The sequence below is a fragment of the Macrotis lagotis genome, chromosome 1 (assembly GCF_037893015.1).
Source record: "Macrotis lagotis isolate mMagLag1 chromosome 1, bilby.v1.9.chrom.fasta, whole genome shotgun sequence".
Taxonomy (NCBI): Eukaryota; Metazoa; Chordata; class Mammalia; order Peramelemorphia; family Peramelidae; genus Macrotis; species Macrotis lagotis.
Window position 1 is genome coordinate 888,568,625 of NC_133658.1, and position 19,104 is coordinate 888,587,728.

General features: G+C 44.3%; 1 protein-coding gene across 4 annotated transcripts; it reads right to left on the reverse strand.

Moving 5' to 3' along the window:
* Positions 1 to 773: 773 nt before the first annotated feature.
* RNF207 (ring finger protein 207) lies at positions 774 to 18,646 on the reverse strand. Of its 4 annotated transcripts, XM_074218605.1 has the most exons (19): positions 18,464 to 18,646; positions 18,274 to 18,328; positions 17,682 to 17,872; positions 16,539 to 16,671; positions 11,953 to 12,097; positions 11,773 to 11,854; positions 10,611 to 10,686; positions 10,379 to 10,504; positions 10,006 to 10,052; positions 9,164 to 9,236; positions 8,626 to 8,694; positions 7,658 to 7,726; positions 7,400 to 7,494; positions 5,768 to 5,951; positions 4,835 to 5,020; positions 3,995 to 4,046; positions 3,054 to 3,171; positions 2,334 to 2,417; positions 774 to 1,095 (listed from the first exon to the last, which is right to left on the reverse strand). In XM_074218605.1, the coding sequence occupies exons 3-19, from the start codon at positions 17,870 to 17,872 to the stop codon at positions 990 to 992; spliced, it is 1,836 nt and encodes a 611-aa protein (XP_074074706.1). In that variant the 5' UTR covers positions 18,274 to 18,328; positions 18,464 to 18,646; the 3' UTR covers positions 774 to 989. The 4 variants fall into 4 exon arrangements, with proteins under 4 accessions (XP_074074706.1, XP_074074708.1, XP_074074707.1 ...); XM_074218607.1 differs by lacking the exon at positions 18,274 to 18,328; XM_074218606.1 differs by lacking the exon at positions 18,464 to 18,646 and having other exon boundaries at positions 18,274 to 18,454.
* Between the last annotated feature and the right edge of the window lie 458 nt (positions 18,647 to 19,104).

Genomic DNA, 19,104 nt, shown 5'->3' on the forward strand with positions numbered 1-19,104 from the left:
GTGTGTGTGTGATGCAGATTACTTTGGGGTCACGCAGATTAATTTCTTTTAGAATATAAGAAAGCTTTAATCCAAGGGTGTTATTGGTAGGAAGCAGTATCCACTGGGGCAGTTCGGTGGTGCAGTGGACAGAACACCAGCCCTGGATCTGGAGGACTTGAGTTCAACTTCGACCTCAGACGCAATACTTAGCTGGGTGACTTTGGGCATGTTATTTAACCCCATTGCCTTGCAAAAACAAAAAAAACACAACTGTACTTGACTGGTAGGCTAACAAATAATGGTCATATTTATGGAAGAAATTGAACACAGAACTTTTCTCTTTGGGAAGATAGCCTTGATGGTTCTATCAAACACACTTTAGACAACTTCTTTGTAAGCCCATCTCATGCTGAAAGAGAAGAGAATCTGGAAAAACTTGTTCCCTTTTCCCTTGCTGGGCCCATACATTTATTAGAGAATAGAACTTGCCAGATGATGTTACACTAATAGGAAGGCTTTGACTGAAAAGAAATTGGAATTCTCCATCTCAGAGGAGATATGTTGGCAAAACCATATTCAAAAACTGGGAAGGGCCTGGGAGCCAGAACAGATGTTAGAGGGCTCTAGTTCAGGGATTGTTATTGGCGCATGATCAATACAGATTTTCACACTTGTTTGAAATTTAATTAAATGGAAGAAAGTTTTTAAATCTCATTTCCTAAAAATGATGGTGTGTTGGGCTATGGCTCACTTGGGTGTATAAAAGAGGAAAAAAGACAAAATTAGCTCAAGCCAGAAGAAACCTTTAATTTGAGAACCCTGAAAGGGAAGTCTACAATTTATTTTGTCAAAATTATCCATTACTTTGCTAAGTGTGATAATGGAAGAAAAATTTTCTTTAAATCTGCTTTGAAAAAAGTCTGATAAGACAAGTCCCTTTTGCTGAACTGTGGATTCTTCCTTGGCAGTATCTATCCCATATTTCTCTTAGGATTTATTAATGGCTTTTATTTTTCAGGACTTCTTCTGAGAATCTGATCAGAATTTGATTGTCCCCTTTGTTGGAATCCAGTATCTTCTCTCCTCTCTTCAGAACTACTTGTTGGCTCATTCCTACAGAAAAACAAATTTATATGAAATATGAAATATATATATAATATATATAAAATATATGTAATTGTCACCCCCACACACACACATACATACTGCTATATAATCAAGTGGCAGGAGATACCACTTTTCATTGTATCACAACATTCCTGGGGATCAAATTGAAAAAATGAAACCTTGCAATGTCCCTTGCAAATGGGTCTTACCAAGGCCATCTTGTCTGCACGATATTTCATCTACCCTTCCATAGCAATTATATTTGCAAATTTTCAAGCAATAATTTTCAAGTTCCTTTTTACATTTAAGGGAATTTGAACTATTTTACTCAACTCACATAACTGGGCAGGTGGTAACGGTTAGATAAGATATTTTTGATCCTCATGGGACTTAATAGGAGATATACACTAATAGGTGGAGAGACAAAGAGAGCTGAACCTAGCTGTTTGATAGTGAGTAAATCATATAATCTCTCAATGTTTTAAATCATCTGTAAAATGAAAGGATTCAGACCTGATGGCCTCCAAGAACTGTTTCAACTCATGATTTGTAATCTAGATATTAAAGAGACCAAGGAAGGGCGAATTGGAGAAGGCATCTTGGAGGAAATGGCTTTTTGTCTGAAGTCTTAATGATATGGATTGGAATTGAGACTGCATCAAATCAGTTCCTTAATTTTCTGTTTATTTGTTTCAATTGCATTTGTGGCTCCATTTGGGGTTTTCTTGGTAAAGATACTGGAATAAGTTTCCATTTCCTTCTCTAGCTCCTTTTACATGAGGAAACTTAGGTTAACAAGTTTAGGTGACTAGCCAAGGGTCTCAATCTAGCAAGTGCCTGAGGTCAGATTTGAATTCAGGAAGTCTTGATTTCAAGAAGCCCCCAGTTTCATAGTGCCAGGCTTACTTATGACTCTCTCTCTCTCTTACTCTGATATCTGCTATTAAGAATTTTTTAAGTTTTTAGTGTGTTTCTTTTTTTTTGCAAGGCAATGGGGTTAAGTGGCTTGCCCAAGGCCACACAGCTAGGTAATTATTAAGTGTCTGAGACCAGATTTGAACCCAGGTACTCCTGACTCCAGGGCCAATACTCTATCCACTCTGCCACCTAGCTGCCCCAAATTTTTTAAGTTTTAATTCTGCTAACTAAACACTTTTCAATTGCTGTTTAGAAAAGGTTAAAAAAAACCCACCTTTTTTGCAGTCTTTTTTTCCCCCTCTAAAAAAAAGACACCTTTTATCTACCTGTTTTGATTTTCATTGATCACCACCAAGTCTTCATGTATTTTTTGCAAATTCTCTGATTCCTCCTCAGTAGGTTCTTGGAATCTGTCAGAGAGAAGTCTCTTAACTGAAATCCTTTGAAGTTGAAGGCAGCAACCTTTTACTTTGAACTTTTCACTTTTTACGTTGAACGAAGCAAATTTGCAGCATTCTCTAGTTGTGAATTCCCTCCTTGGCCCAGTCTCCTACACTGTCCTGAGGAGCCAGCTGCATTTCCCAGGATGTCAGACCTTTCACCCTTCTGACTGATACTAACCATACACTACCATTCTTCCTAGGCGGGCCAGTGGTGGTATCACATTTTGTACTTTCTCGAGTCTTGTAGTGTTGACCTTGGATCCTGTGGAAGGTCTCACCCAATACAGATAGTGCATAGCCCTGCCAGTTTTCTGGCAACGTCACCCACCTGACATCTTTTTTTTTTTTTTAGGCTTTTGCAAGGTAAATGAGGTTAAGTGGCTTGCCCAAGGCCACACAGCTAGGTAATTATTAAGTGTCTGAGACTGGATTTGAACCCAGGTACTCCTGACTCCAGGGCCTGTACTTTATCCACTATGCCATCTAGCTGCCCCTACCCACCTGACATCTTACATAACATCTTATACAAATGCCTGTGCCAACCCATACCTGCAGATCCATCATCTAGGTTCAAGACAGGGTGAGAAGTCATTCTCTTCTTACCTGGGCTCTAACCGTTCCTTCACCTTAGCAATGGAACGGACATAAGGGGTAATCTGCTTGGTGATGGTGATCAAATAGCTGTTCTCCTGTCTCAGTTGGAACAAATCATAGAGCTGGGCTGCCCAGAATAAGAAAGTTCAATTTGAGGGAAGAAGGGAAATTGGGCTTTTATTCATTAAACTTATAATAACTCGCCTGAATAGATTTGCAAAGAGCTTTACAATTATCTACTTTGATCCTCACAGCAGGTTCTAATTTTAGCCCCCTTTTACACAGGAGGAAACAGGTTAAATGGCTTGCTTAGAGTCACAACTAGTTAGAGGAGCTAGTCGGGATAGATTTGGATTCATATCTTCCGGATTCTAGGACTAATGCTCTAGTGATATTTCTACTTAGCTGTCTCTAGTTCTTAGTATAAATTTGAAATATCTCTCTCTTTTGCCTAATTTAGTAGCTTTCTATCTTATTCCTACTTCATCATGGGAGAAGAGAGGAAGAGGGCAACTAATGAGGATATTTTGTTTACTCCATATCCAGATGAAGTACCATCTAAGTTCAATTTTCTGCCATATTTTATTTCACATTTAAAAAAATGTTATTGGTGCCTAAGAAAAAATCAATGTTACTCCGCAATGACTCTCCTTCCTCTTACAGTTAAATAGAATAAATCAGTCCCTTGAGAATGTGTGATGAGGATGCTTCATTCTGCATTTGTATTCTACCCTTTGTCTGATAGGAGGTGGGAGGCATTCTTCTTACTCAGATGGCTAATATAACGATTGGTCATAATACATTTCCTTTTCAATATGACTACAGCATTTCCCCTCCTAGTTATGTTTCCCTGGTATGTATGTATGTATATAATCCTCTTTCATAGAGGAAATTTGTTAGGGTGAAGCAGAGCGGTTTATTTATTTGGTGGTCACAATTGCTTGGGGTACCTTCATAAATTTCTTGCTCATTTGCTATTCTCTGATAGGTTTCCTTCCATGTCTGAAAGAAAAAAAGTGAGAGAATTGTACTGGCCTGTCCATCAGAGCATTGTGCTGAAATAATAACTAGAATATATAGTGCTTTAAGGTTTGCAAAGTTCTTTCCAAATAGCTCACAACCCTGGGAATCCATGTCTCATTTTACAGAGGCAGATGTGGAGCCAAAGGACAAGTGACTTGTCCAGGATCCCACAGCTAGTGAACGGGGTCATATTTGGACTCGGGTCTTCCTGATTCCAGGCTCTACCAACTGAGACACCTGATGGGTGAAATATTCAGTGGGAGTTTGTCTGGGTATAATGGTCATTGTTGTTTGTCCTTCCCTTTCTAAGAAGACAGTGACATCAGGGAGGTGATACCATGACAAGCACATGTATCGGATTTGCGTGAGGATTGGATTTAACTGTGCTAAGTTATCAGCCTCATTTTCTTCTCCAGAGCCATCTGAGCTCAGTGGTCATGCATGAATCAGGATAACTGGAGATAGTTGTGGGTGTGAAGCAATCAGGATTAAGTGACTTGCCCAGGATCACACAGCAAGTGGCAAGTGTCTAAGGTCATAATTTGAACTCAGATCCTCCTGATTCCCAGGCTGGTGTTTTGTCCACTGGGCCACTTACCTGGGTCACTGAGTCAAAAATCTAATCTGACTTCTTTCTAAAGCCCCCTTCTCATACACATGCAAATGAAATAATTGATAGATTCCTTTTTGACTCCAGCTTCCCCCACTGTGTATATTCTAGGAGAGGAGAAAAGAGACTTTGGGGACATTTCCCCTGAGGTTCTTACCTCTTCAAACACAGGCTTCATCATTTCTACTGAGGCACACATGGAAGCGATTTGCCCGTCCACCTGTAGGGATTTCTGCAGGATGTCACTCATAATTTCTGCCTTGATGAGGGAATGGTGCTTGGTGAGGTCCCGATGTAATTCTTGTACTTGGTCCTTCAGATTCTGGATCTCAGATTGAAGGATCTGTGTTCAGAGAAGCCCAGGTTTGGGTGTGGGAGTGGGAAGGGAACAAACATTTTTACTTTACAAAAATTATGTCAACAGCTCTGCAAGGTAGGTGGGAATTTGAATTCAGGCCTAGAGACAGACCCTGTGCTCTATCCAGTGTTCCATCTACCTGCACAAGTACCTACACTTGATCTGAAAGGTGGCTCATTCTCAGGCAGAAAGGGTTTCAGGATCCTAGAGTAACTAATTTTTTTCCTTTCTCTGCTTCAGTGGTCACTAGGGTTTTTGCCCATTCTAATGATGCTGTAGTCAGGTACTCCCAATGGCAGAGAATACCAACTTTGGTAGATAAGAGGAATCAGAATTTAAGACAGTTTTTGCTATTCCATTGGGTTTCTTTGGGCAGAGATACTGGAGTAGTTTGCCATTTCCTTCTCCAGCTTATTTTACAGATGGAAAACTGAAGCAGAGTTAAGTGACTTGCCCAGGGTCACACAGCTAGTGTCTGATCTGTACTTGAACTCTGGAAAAGGAGTCTTCTTGACTCTATGCCTATGGCACCACTTAGCTGCCCTTCCTGAGAGTAGCTTGGAATTAGATGGACATTTCAGGATAGCTTGCAACATTTTTTGTCTTTTCCAGAAGCCCACGGTATCTCTACCTCATTTGCAGGATTTGATCCTTCTCATACCTTCTACTGGACAAGGAGGGAAGACTGACTGCTCAGCTGCTCCCTCAGCCTCCCTTCTCTCCAGTCCTTACCTTGTATGTCTCCTCATAGTGGTGGCAATGCTCTGTGAAGGGGGTGTCGCTTCCTTCAGCCAGCAGCACCTTGGTGCTGATGGATCGGTGTAGCGTGGGCTTGTGGATAGGTGACCCAGACATCTTTCTACCTGGAGACGGGCAGCCAGAACTAAGCAGGACCTTGGGAGTTGACCCAGAAAGCCTGTGGAGAAAAGCTAGTGGCAGCCTGGATGTGCTGGCCGAGAGGACTGGAGATGGATTAATTATATTCTTCACTCCAATACCTGCTACTGAGCCTTAAGAGGAAGTTTATCAAGGCGAACCATTTATTAAGGACACATTGGCTCAACCCTGCCCAGTGAATTACTACTGCTGCCCTAAATCAACCCCAGGGACCATGAATGTTCATGAAATGGTTATATGGAAGGCTGATTGAAGCCTGTGGCTTTTCTCTCAAGTCCCATTTTCTTCCTTTTATACACAGCTAACATGAGCATTAAGATTAAATCTAACAGCTAGATGTATGTACACACCCCTTGGAACAACCTCATGCTGGGTAGACTGGTCCTTCCCCAATTCAGGTAAATAGAATGTGTGTATTTGGAGGGGCTCAGAGTCCTCATCTACCCTTAAGGCTGACAACACACTGAGCTGGAGACCTTGCCCCCCCTCCCTGGTGACTAAGTCAAAGAGATTGCAAGGAACCCAAGAAACAGCTATTGGTCATCTACCCACCACCCTCTCCTTCAGCTTTTTTCTTCTCACCTGAACCTGCTTAGCTCCCTGTAAACCAACCATATCCCGAACCACTAGAGTTCTGTCTCTCAAACCTTTTATGTCCAATCATTTTTTTTTTTGGCAAGGCAATGGGGTTAAGTGACTTTCCCAAGGTGACACAGCTAGGTCATTATTCAGTGTCTGAGGTCACATTTGAGCTCAGAGCCTTCTGACTCCCAGGCTGGTGCTCTATCCACTGTGCCACCTAGCCACCCTGGGTTCCCATGGTTCTTGAGTTTTCTTTCTTCCTGCCCTGAAGATGCAGCCAGAGAAAAGATCCTCCGTAATAGCTGGTGTCTTGAAAATATGCATCTGTTTTCTTCTCACTCTCAGCCCCTCAGTCAAACTCCCCAATTCCCCTACCCTGGCTACTCTCTCAATCCTTCAGCTGAGATCTTGGACTCAGACAAGCCGGTTCTGCAGTACTAGTCTCCAAGTGGCTGGTGGTCCTCCCATCTCTGTTCCCCAGAGTAACCCTAAAAGTTTCATTTTGCCTCCTTCCTCTCTCTTCTCCCCAGTTTTCCCCAGACATCAGTATCAAAAAAAAGTCTATATATAGCTAGGCAGAACTCCGAAAAAAAGGGGGGAGCTAGCCATCCCAGGACCCTAGACTTCTAGCCTCTTTCCTTTCTGGACTTCCACCTCTGCTTTTTGTTTCTGGGGAAGGAAGGGGTCTCCCCTCCACCTCTGGGCCCTTGCAGGAAGCGCTGGCCAAGGTCTGATTGCAGATACTGGGTCCTCGGGTCTCCAGCAGGTGTTGGAGAGGCCCACTCTTAGCTCAGGGCTCCAGCGCTCTGAGCCAACCTGGCCTGGGTTGAGGGCCAGGGGTGGGGGGAGAGGGAAGGGATGAAGGGAGCCCCCTCCCCTTCTCACATGGCAGCTGCAGCCCCGGGCGCCGGTGCCCTGCGCACACCCAGCAGCAGCGGTTCTAAACAGCGGGCGAACTCTGCGCGGTGGTCGCTGGTGATCTGGGGGCCATCGCAGGCAGGAGGATGAGGAGCCTAGAAGCCACCTGCGTCCAGTGCGGACCCTCCCATCCCCACCTCCACCCCCAGCTCCCCGGCACCCACGTCCAGCTTTTCCTTCCCACTCCCCCCACCTCCCACCTTCCCAGGCTCCTGGATCTTGCACCTTACTGCTCTGTGCTGGCTGCAGGCGGTGGGGACGGGTGACAATGCCCTGTAGTCGGTCCATCAGCTCCTGTGGTAGCCAGAGGGGCACTTTCAGGTCCATGGGACCTCACAGGCTCGGGGGAGCCTCCATTCTGCCCGTCCCTCCCCATTTCCCTTCTCCTCCCTTCCAGCCATTTCCTTGCTAGTCTAAAGTAGACTGGCCTCCTGGGGTGAGGGAAGGCAGAATGAAAGAGAAGTGGGAGACAACCAGGTCAATTTATGATACTTTCCTCCAACTCTTAGGAAACCAAACCTGCATGCAGGTGACCTGGAAAGGAACTTGTGGGAAAAGGAAAAGGAAAAGGAAGGTCCTAGCTGATCAATTTATATTCTTAGAGCAGCCTTCCAGGGGCAGCGGAAACTGAGGCAGACAGAACTGGACTCCACCCAGTGGAGTTTGTCCCAACTTCCTTGATGTTCACTCTTCTTCCCCTTCCCTAAGGACCTCAATGCTCCCAAGAGGTCTGCCATCCACCCAAAGCTCCCCATTACCCTAGCAGATGAATCCTCTCTCTTCTCCCAGCCCCAAAGCCTACATTGTCATTCTCTTAGAGGAGCTGTTCTTAGGGGGGAAATCTAGCTATTTAATCAAAATCATTCACTATAATGGAACTGATATCTGTGAGCCCTCAAGGCTGACATTCATGAGTTAAAGAGCTTAGAGGGAAGGGACTGTTTCTCAGCTCTGTTTTTCCTTCAGCAGGACCTGGTTCCTAGACTTCTTAGATTGTTCTTGAATTGAATGGAAAAGAATTCTGCACTTGGTGAAAAGAGGGAGATGTCTTTTGAGCAGTGTCCCTCCCCCCAATTTGTTCCTACTCCCATCCCCAGAAAATCCCTGGACAGGGATTCAGCAAGCAATTCAGGAAGGTTGCCAACTCCTGACCTAGAAGTGACTGCTCTCTCATTTCTGTGAAGGTAACTCACATATCCTAGGTCCAGGAATTCTGCCTTGTTGGCTGAGCTGAGAAAAGCAGAGCAGGTGACCAGATGGACCTAAGGGCGACAAGGCAGTGCCACAACTGAGCATCCATCATGGCAGTCTGAAGGGAAAAGATAAATTCCAACAAATGATGCTCAAGTCTTTGGGAAAGGGGATTCCCTAATGCAGATGAGCTCATAAGTCCAATCAATCAATATATATATATATATATATATATATATATATATATATATATATATACATACATGCCTACCTTGCAGGGTGAGGCTCAAATAAAATATTTGTAAATTTCTTATCAGAGGTTCTAGCACTTATTTTCTTATTCCCTTATTCCCTTCCCTTTTCTCATTTCATATACATTTGTTGAATGCGGAGGGATATCCAGGTGGCATGTCAATTCTGGGTGAGGGAAAGGGGAAGGGGAGTGATTGCCCAGGTATCTTGTGACAAACCCCTAGCTATCTACTAGTGCCTTGACTGGACTCCCTTCTGGTCATCAGGAAGCTAACTCTGGCACTTTACCTGCAGTGTGGGTAGCAGGGAAACCAGGTGAGAGAGCTGATCCTTGAAGGCCTTGTCTTTCTCTTCATACTGGCTGGGGAGGCAGGAGAGGGAGGTCAAGGAGCACCCTGGATTCAGGGATCAGCATGAGGAAGGGGGAAGAGAAGGGAATAAGCATTTATACAGCCTTACTGTGTGACAGACACTGGTGAAGCACTTTAAAAGTATTTCATTTGCTCCTCACAACAACCTGCAAGACAGGTGCTGTTTATGATCCCCATTTTATAGTTGAGGAAACTGAGGCAGACATAAGTTAAGTAACTGTCCAGGATCACACAACTAGTAAATAAATTGGAGCTCAGGTCTTCCTCCATTCACTGTGTCACCTTCACTTATGCTGTATTCACTTAACTCAGAGGATTCCCTTTGAGTCCTTAATGCTCATCATGGTGCAAAAGGAGAGGGTTTGTGATTCAAGATCTGGGCTCATTCCATGGGTCTGTGATATGGGACTGATAACCAGCAGTGTCACACATTGATGCACTTTAGAAAATGGTCCTTTTCCCTCCTGGTGAAGATGCTCCATCTCAAGAGCTTTCTTGAAAACAGAGATAAACACCATGGATGCTCTACCAAGAAGACTTAGGGAAAGTGCTAGGAAAGTCCCAGTGTGATGGAAGCAGTGTCCTTGGGTTGCAAATTGGAGTCCCACCTCTGCAAGTCATGTCTGCCTCAGTTTCCTCACTTGTAAAAGAGGGACAGGAACATTCCCACTACTTACCTTATGGGGTTGTGGGAGGCAGGTATTTTTTCAACATTTAAATCAATCAGTGTGAATTGTTCTTATTTTTGACCCTACCAACCTCCGCACTACCTTCAGTAAAAATGCCTTCCTTTCCGTCAGCTTCTCCTACAAGAAAAATAATGCCACAGTCTGAATTTGAGTGGGGTGGAGGGTTGGGATGGGAGTAGAGGAGAATTTGACCTTTGGAGCATAGGAGCCTGCAACTATGGTTCAAAAAAAAAGCAGAATGGCTTGTCTTTGTTAGGATAGATTCCCAGCATTGAAGGTCATCAAGAGCTATTGTAGAAGGAGCCCAGGTAGGGCTTGGACCAAATGTCCATCTGAGAATCTTTCTAACTCCAAGAATTCTAGCCTCTTATGGTTCCTGTGATCATTATCATACTCCAGTGGACCCTCAGGAAGAGACACAATTGATGGGGAAGGGGACTTACCTGCATGCTGCTGAAGAGGTTGTGGATGGCATTCTCCTCCTCAGCAGCACTTCGTCTCACCTCCTCCAACATGGTCTGCAACAGGGCAATTGCCTCCCGAGTGGAAGTCTGCAAAGCCTTCACGGCCTTGGGAGGAGGGGAGTTGTTCAGCAGACTAGCAATCCTGGGGTGATTGACCCCTCCCCATTCCACTTCCTCCCAACCTCTCCAGAAGCCAGTGCCAAATACTCACCAAGACAGTCTGATCCAACTTCTCACAACCCTGTACATAGGCTGTCTCTATGTCAATACAGTGAGCCCGGCTTTCTCTGCAAAGATGGAAATCCCCTCAGGAAACCCTGAGACCTCCTTTCAGAGGGTCTGCAGACCTGTCCCTTGTTCTCCTGAATCCAATTTCCGGAACTTGGACTCTACTGATGATGGCTGGTGTGGCTACTGGACTGAATTCTCTCTTTCCTCCAACCTATCATGTGGAAGGGCTGAAGTTCAACCCCAGCAAAATAACCTGAATCTGGCTCAGAACCTCTAGTGCAAAACCACAGGCGGATCAACTCAAGATCCTCCAGTAGAATGGAAAATCCTTGAAGGTGGAGATTCTTTAGGGTTCTGTTTTTGTGTCCTGGGTATTTAGGGATAGGGACCGGATCTGTGCATCTTCTTTGCTACTTGTAATCATAAGTATTTAAGTGACTTGCCCAGGGTCACACAGTTAGTGTCTGAGATGGATTTGAACTCAGATCCTCTTGAATCCTGAGCTGATGAAATACATAATTTCTTAATAAATAAATGATTATAGAATTCAAATCCACAATGGAGTGGAATCCATTTGTCCTTTCCAGTTTTACCTTTATTTTCCTCCAATAATCTGCTCTGCAGTTAAATTTACTAGGCTCTTCCTACCTCCTCCCTCTAAGGACCCTGCATTATCCTGCCTCCACCAAAGTTTTCTCTTCATGGAATTTCTTACCATTCAAGTTTTTGCCTGGTGAGTTCCTATCTTTTAAGTTCTAACTCAAAAGTCTACTTCCTCTAAGTTTTTCCTGATCTCTCCAGTGTAGTAACAGTCATGATCCTGTGTCTCATATAATACTTAAAAATCTTGTTTATCACTTGTATGGTCAACCTAGTAGACTCTCAAGAGATCAGGGACAAGATATCTCCCCTAGAACCCAAAATGGAGCTCTACAAAACAGAAAGTGTTTAATCAATGTTAGTTGAAGGGTGGGAAGAGGGAAGGAAGGAAAGAATGAAGAGAGAAAGGAAAGAAGGAAGGAAGGGGAAAAATGGATAGGAGGCAGGGGAAGGAAAAAAGGAAACAAGGGATGGAGAAAAAGAAAGGAGGAAGAGGAGAGAAGAGAACAGGGGAGGAAGAAAGGAGGGAAGGACCAACATACCCCTGCATGTCCCGGAAGCATCGAATGCAGAGCATAGACTTCTTGTCAGTGGAGAACATAATGTAAGGCTCACCATGCAAAGCTAAAATAGGGAGACAAGAACATTGGCTGGGGGTGGCAGGGGTAGCAGAATATTCAATAGTTTCTCATTTAATTTGGGGTTAAGAACTGAAAACTCACAACACTTCTTGTGGGTGTCCTTGGTACGTTTCCCCAGAGCCACAACATCATGGCGTGAGAACATCTTGGCCTTATGAGTCTCCTCGCGGCAGTGAGCACAGAGTGGCTGACCACAGGTGTTGCAGAAATAGGTGGTCTCTGCATCCTAGGTGGGAGGGGGAAGAGAAAAGTGTTTGGGCTAGATGGATAGAACCTGGGCCAGGCTGGTTTGGCTGGTGGTTCCAATGCAAAGTAAGAGGAGGCCTTCACTCAGGAAAATGGGCTGTAATTTCAGACCTATGTCTGTTTTCCAGACAAAGAAGGAAACAGCTGGGACCAGAATCCTGGAAACTGTCCAGAGGGACAGCCTTGTAGAGATCATTTGTTCATTCAACAGACACTAGTTATCCCTTCCACATCTTGACTTTCCCCATCAATGTTTCCGTATTTTGCTGGAATGCCTAAAAAATTAAATGGGGATTTTTTTGGTGGTTTTGTGGAAGATGCAGAAAACACTCTAGAGCCTATGTCCAAATAGTTAACCCAAATTTTACAATAAGTTACTGTAAACACTCTATAAAACACCCCATAAAAGAAAGAATACAATAAACATCCCCATAAAAGAAAAAGAAAAAGAAAAAAATTTAGACTTCTTCTCTGGTACAAAGGGAGGGTCAAAAAAATGTTACGTGGGGTTTTCAGATTGCAGAGGGTGCCTCACATCTGACTTTCCATGCCCCAGATGTGGAAGGGATAACTTTATACATAGACATTTAGAGGTCTTGATAATACAATGTTTTTGAATTGTAAAGAGTTCAGCTCAAGTATCTAGGTGAGGCAGTGGATAAAATGCCAGTCTTGGATTCAGGAAGACTTGAGTTCAAATCTGATCTCAGAAACTTACTATTTCTTCAGAGAAAACCCCAAATGGGGTTACAAAGAGGCAATCCTGATTGAAATGACAGAACAGCAGCACTTCCTACACCTTGCTCCATTCAGTTGTGGCTCTCCATTTGCATTTCCTCTGTGTCTATGTACAATTTATTTATCTGTCGGGAGTCTGTGTGTGCGTGTGTGTGTGTGTGTGTGTGTGTGTGTGTGTGTGTGTGTGTACTTCAAATGGTGCTTCTACTACTACTTCTTACCTGGGTGATCTTGGGTTAGGCACTCCCTGGGTCTCATATTCCTCATCTGCAAAATATGGGGAACTGGGCTAGATAGCCTCCAAGGTTCATTCAACTTAGTATCTATGACTTTAGGCCAGATATTGTTTAGGATTTCTTTTTATCTATATCATTTCTATCTCTCATCTTTACTTTTCACTGGACTATACTACTTTGGAACTTCCCTAACTGATCTCAAGAAGCTCATTATTGACACAATCTCAATATCTTATTGAATCCCGGCCCCCTTGGTACCCCAGCTCATCCCCATCTTCTGTCCTTCAGAAGTGTGTGAGTGGGTCAAACTTCTGTTTAAGGAAAGAACCCATCAGACATCTCATTTCTCATCTGGTGCATCACTTGGAGACTTGTGTGTGTGTATGTGCGTGTTTGTATTTGTATAAAAATTGCAAGCTTTAAACGGTGTTTCTCCAAAAACTCCTGCATCAGGTGCTTTCTCTCACCTCCCGCCCCATTTCAGCTTCCTTTCGGGTTTTGTCTTCCCTTATGAGATGATAAGCTCCTTGAAGGCACTTTCTGTCTTTTTTTTCTTATATGTAATCCTTGTACTTGGCACAGTGCCTGGCCCATAGCTGTTGTTCAGTTGTGTCTGTGACCCCATTTGAGGTTTTCTTGGCAAAGATACTTGAATACTTTGCCCTTTCCTGCTCCAGTACATTTTACAGATGAGGAAACTGGAGAAAATAGGGTTAAAAGACTTGCCAAAGACCACACAACTAGAAAGCATCAGAGGTCAGATTTGAACTCAGGAGTATGAGTCTTCCTGACTACAGGCTTGGTTCTCTCTCCATTTCTCCACCTACTTTTCCCTGGTCCATGCTAGGTGTTTTGTAAATGTTGAGTGACTATTACCTACTGGCAGATACTGGGAATTCTCCAGTGAAGAAACTCCCTATATCAATGCAAGTCATCATCTTCTCTGCAATTTATAAATCACCTGAGATGAGATAAAGAGATTTGTTCTATAAAAAAGTTAAAACTCCCTGGGCCTCGGTTTCCCATTCTGCAAAATGTGGTTTGGTTAAATAGCCTCTGAGATCCCTTCCAGCTCTAGCTCTATAGGTTTATTATCTGTCAGAGTTGGGACTAGAACTCAGGTCTTCATGGCTCCTAGCCCAGACCACTATACCCACATTGCCCTGGAACATACCAAGCTTCATTAATGTTGGATAAATGAATAACTACATGAGATCGAGACTGAGGCATGGTCTAGCAGAGGGAATGCTTGGTTTGGTGTCATGCTATCTTCATTTGAAGGTTAGCTTTTTCACTTAAGACCTCCGGCAAGTCACATAATCTCAATGTGTTCCTGCCTATTCATCTGTGGTCTGAGTTCAGTTCTTGGCCCTGACATTAGTTTTGTGACTTTGGCCAGTTTTCTGATCTGTAAAATGGGAAGAAAGAACATTGTACCTCACAAGATTGTTGGGAAGGAGTTTTACAGATCTTAAAGTGTTAGTAAAAGGTATACAATGAGTATCCTTACTGTGGAGTAGTGGGTGGAGAGCTGGCTGCAGAGTCAGGGAGATTTAACCTCTGATTGTGAAACCATGAACAAATCACTCTCAGTGCCCCCAGGGAACTTAGTAAAACTATTAACTACCTAGAAGTTGTCTATAACCTTAAAAGCACCTATCTAATCTTTATCCTCTAATTTTTTTTTTTGGGGGGGGGTATGTGGTTGGGTGATGTGAACATAAAAATAGAAGCTTACCAGTCCCTGCCTAGGATAAAATAGACTTATGGAGCAGAAGGGATCTCAGAAGCTATTAAATCAAACTTTCTCATAACAGGGAGTATAACTTTTTATAGAGCAGATACCAATCTATATTAGCATAGGTAGTTACACCAATAATGATTACTCTACCTGTCCATAAATAAATATACAAATTTAAAATGAAGATGGCTATTGTTATCCAAAATTCCAAGATATCTTCTCCTAAACAAGGGGAAAAAAAGTTTCTTCTTCTGGGGAGTCAAGGGATAACTTGCTGGTCCCTGAAAAAGGGATAGATTGTCTGAGACCTTCAAGGAGGTGATGGTGAAAGATTTAGAGCTCCTTAAGAGTTCCATTTTACAGATGAGAAAATGCAGGTCTACTGTAGATATAAAATAATGTGCTTAAATTTATAGACAAAATATAGATAAAACATAGATAAAAAAATGAAACTTGAACCCAGGTCTTCTGATTCTGAACCTAATATTTCTCCCCATTAATAACTGCTCACATTTCTATAGTTCTTCCAAGCTTCTCCAAACACTTTCATCACAACAATCCTATGAGGTAGGGGCTGGAAGTATTATTTTCTCCATTTTACAGGTAACGAAAGAGAAGTTATGTGGATTGCTCAGGGTTACATCAACCATCAAGTAAGTATCAAGGCTTGGTTTCCAACAGAGAGTTCTTTCCATCACAGCATTTGATCATCCCACTCTGATCTGAACCCCCAGGAGAATATGGTTGGGCATGAGAGAAGGGCCTGGGAAGGGGGGGATGGGAGTCCCATGACTGAGTTCAAGTATTTGTTGGAGGATAGGAGGGTAAGGACTGGCTGCATGATTCAGTAGAAAGAATGTTGGGATTCAGAAGCAAGGACCTGGGTTCAAATTCTACCACCACCCTTAGGAATTGAATAACTTGAGGCAAGTCACTTGATATTGACTTTAGTTTTGTCATCTGTAAAAGGAAGGGACAAATGATCTCTAAAGTCTGTTCTAGCCCTAAATAAATGATCTTTTCTCTCATCATTGTGGAGAGGATCAAATAAGACATTTGTAAAGTGCTTTGCAAACTTTTAAGTGCTATACAAAGCTACTAATACAGCACTGTACTAGACTGTAAGCTTCTGGAGAGCAGGGATCATCTTTTACTGTCATCATCATCATCATCATCATGCATCACCATCACCACTAACATTACTATCACCATCATCAGAATCATCATCACCATGACTATCATCATATCATCATCATCACCACCACTATCACCACCATCATCATCATCATCATCACCACTCTCATCATCACATTCTCATCACCATTATCATAACCTCACTATCATTATCATCATCATTACCATCACTACCCCCACCACCATCACCATCAGCACCACCACCATCATCTCCAGCACTATCACCATCATCATTATCATCCTCACCACCATCATTTCCATCACCAGAATCATCACATCCACCACCACCATTGCCATCACCATCATCCTCATCATTATCATTATCATTATTGATTACTATTATTATTTTATTTCAAGCTATTACCAGTGCCTGGGAGGTGATTAATAAGTCTTTATTGACTGAGTTATTAAAGATAAGGCATTGCTTCTTTAGGCTAACAGAGGCCCACAGCTCAAGCCATAGCTTCTCCTCGAATGTGCCCCCCTCACCCGCAGCACTCTCTCCTCCTTGCCTGAGTCAGACATTCCAGGTCACAGTTGGCACACCGCACAGCTTCCTCGCCGTCAGCAGAGCCATCCACCAAGAACTGCAGGAGTCGGTCCACAGGTGGTAGCCCATTGGCTCCCTTCACCACAGACTGGTGGCTGCAGGCATGGGAGAAGTTCAGGCAAGCCCGTCAGGGACCCCTTCCTAGCCCTAGCCCCCAGTTCCCTCCTGTCACATTTATTCACCGGGATCTAAAAATAGTTGAGAGGTGCCCCAGGAAAATGGTCTGTCACCTGCCTCTTGTTTTCACTATAAATAGCTTCCACTCCAGTCCCCACTTTTATCGCATCCCCTTGGCCTAGCAGAAATTGTTCTTACGTGAGGCTTCTGGAATTCACTATCTCAAAGCATTAAAAAGCCTTGATTCTCTTTCCTTCCCCTTCTCATACAAATCTTCTCTCTAGCACAACTGCTTTAACCTGGTCAGGGTGATATTAATAATCACTCAACCCAAGTGCTCACGGAAAATTTGAGCTGTTCAGACACAAGACTTTAGGGTCAGGAAATCAGTGACGAAGACCCAGTCCTAAAGTCAAGAAATCAGATTTCAGTGATGACTTAGCAGAAACTTAAGTGTTTAAGACCTGTGCAATCATGGCAAGATGTAAAGATGCATAGCTATCCTATCTGGGGCCCCTCCCTGGGGGCTCACATGCCAGGGCAGGCTGGTTAGTTCCTGCACCCTCTCTCTGCCCATCACCCTCTCTAGAGCCACTGCACTGAGGGCCTGGCATGAAAGAGCTGCAGCTAGGTGGAAAAACCACAGATGCCTCCTAAAGTAGAAACTCTCGTCTGTGGCACCTCCCAACTGCCCCAATTTTAGGAGCTTAGATCTCCACTGGGGTATCCATCAAGGGCCAATTTCAGGAAAAGACTGGAAATGGCCAGGTAGATACTGACAGATATGCCCTGATGGCTGCAGCCAAGGTCCAGGGCTGCCCTGACCATTGTGACTGACTCTCACTACTCCTGATTTCTCATCATAGGATTCTCTCCCTAACTAAGGAGCCCTGGTCTCAGACTCATTTTCTCTTGGATTCCTGAGAGTAAAGTGACTTGAGTTGTGTCTGGCCCCAGGCCACCGTTCCACCCAAGACACATTCCTCACCCACAAAGCGGGCAGGCTAGACGGCCATCAACCGCCCGGCCTCGCAGGCAGCTGGCGCAGAAGTTGTGGTAACAGTCTAGAAGGCAGGGGTGTTCATATTGTTCATGGCACAGGAAGCAGATGAGAGGGTGCCCATTGGAGGCGTCCAGGGCAGCAAGGCTCTCCAGGGGCGAGAAGATTTCACCTGACATCTGATGGGAATTAGGAGTTGGGTTGGATGGGAGAGGAGGAAAACCAGAGTCAAGTCTGCCTCCCTATGTGTTGACCTCTGCTTCTGAGGACAACTGTCTGAGGTCACTGGTATGGTGGGAGAAACATAGAAGACCCTGAAGACATCCTAGAATCACTTTGCTGAGGGTTAGGGGAAAGCGGGCAACTGCCTGAGGTCATAGAGATGGGAGGAAAAACATGGAAGGCATCACCCTCCCCCCAGCAGATTGCCCCATAGCATCTCCCCATATAGCACATTTTCAGTTTCTCCTTATATACTAATTCCTTCCCTAATGCCTACAACTTGTCTCCCTCAATCTTAGATCTGGAAACCCCAGTGTCCTGGACAAACAGAAACTCTCCACTACTGGTTTCCTCCTACCTGGAACCCTGGCACAACTGGAGAATCGGAAGGAGACTTCTCGCACCTACCGCTCCTGAGAGGTCATAGAGAGGGTTGAGTTTGTGCATAAATAAGAAGATACTTTTCCATCATACTCCTCGAATCTGGCTCCCCCAAAGCATTTGGGGGAGGGGCAGGGAGTGAGGAGGTAGGCACACTCCCCTCCTACCTTCTCCGCAGATGTTTCCAAGTCACCTTTCCACCTCAGTTGTGGGGAAATGTGCTGGCCAGGCTGGAAGAGGCTGCCGGAGGAGGTTCTGGGCAGGCTCAGAGTAGCATCCGTGGATGCCAGAGGGTGCCCCTACTCAGGAGAGATAATCGGGTCTGTTTCTATCCTCTCCCACTGGCAGGAGAAGGGGCGGGCATCAGCCCTTCCCCAGCAAGGCCAGGGGCTGGCCTGGAAAGCAGAATGCCCATTCCTGAGGCAGGGCGGGGCCCAGAGAGGTGGGGGGAATTCTGGAATCCTTTTAGGCAGGGAGAACGACCCAAGGAGAGTGGAGGCCACTGGGGAACTGTAGGGCACATTGAGGGCACTGTGTAGTGATAGTGATCCTCTGTTCCCTTTTCAATCTGGCTGGGGCCCCTGGATTGTTTGACTTAGTCTCAGTCTTCTCTTATCAATCCAACCCTTTCACCCTTCCTGAGAAATTCCAAACCTTCTTTCTTATCTCTAGTGGTCCTACCAGTCTCTGGTCAGGAATCACTTAGCTGATGGTCCCTGGGTCACTTGTATTTTGGGTCACTCCATTCTGCAGGAAATAAAGACTTATTCCCAATCACTATCTGCAAAGCCCTTCCTCTGTCTCCCCT

What these genes read in the sequence shown, in the direction of transcription:
- RNF207 (XM_074218607.1), bottom strand. Translation starts at nt 17,872, where the DNA reads ATGTCAGGTGAAATCTTCTCGCCCCTGGAGAGCCTTGCTGCCCTGGAC. An exon ending in CTAGCCTGCCCGCTTTGTGG is followed by an intron (nt 16,672 to 17,681) that starts GTGAGGAATGTG and finishes CCATGCCTGCAG; the next exon opens with CCACCAGTCTGTGGTGAAGG. An exon ending in CCCGGGGCTGCAGCTGCCAT is followed by an intron (nt 5,952 to 7,399) that starts GTGAGAAGGGGA and finishes TTTTCTCCACAG; the next exon opens with GCTTTCTGGGTCAACTCCCA.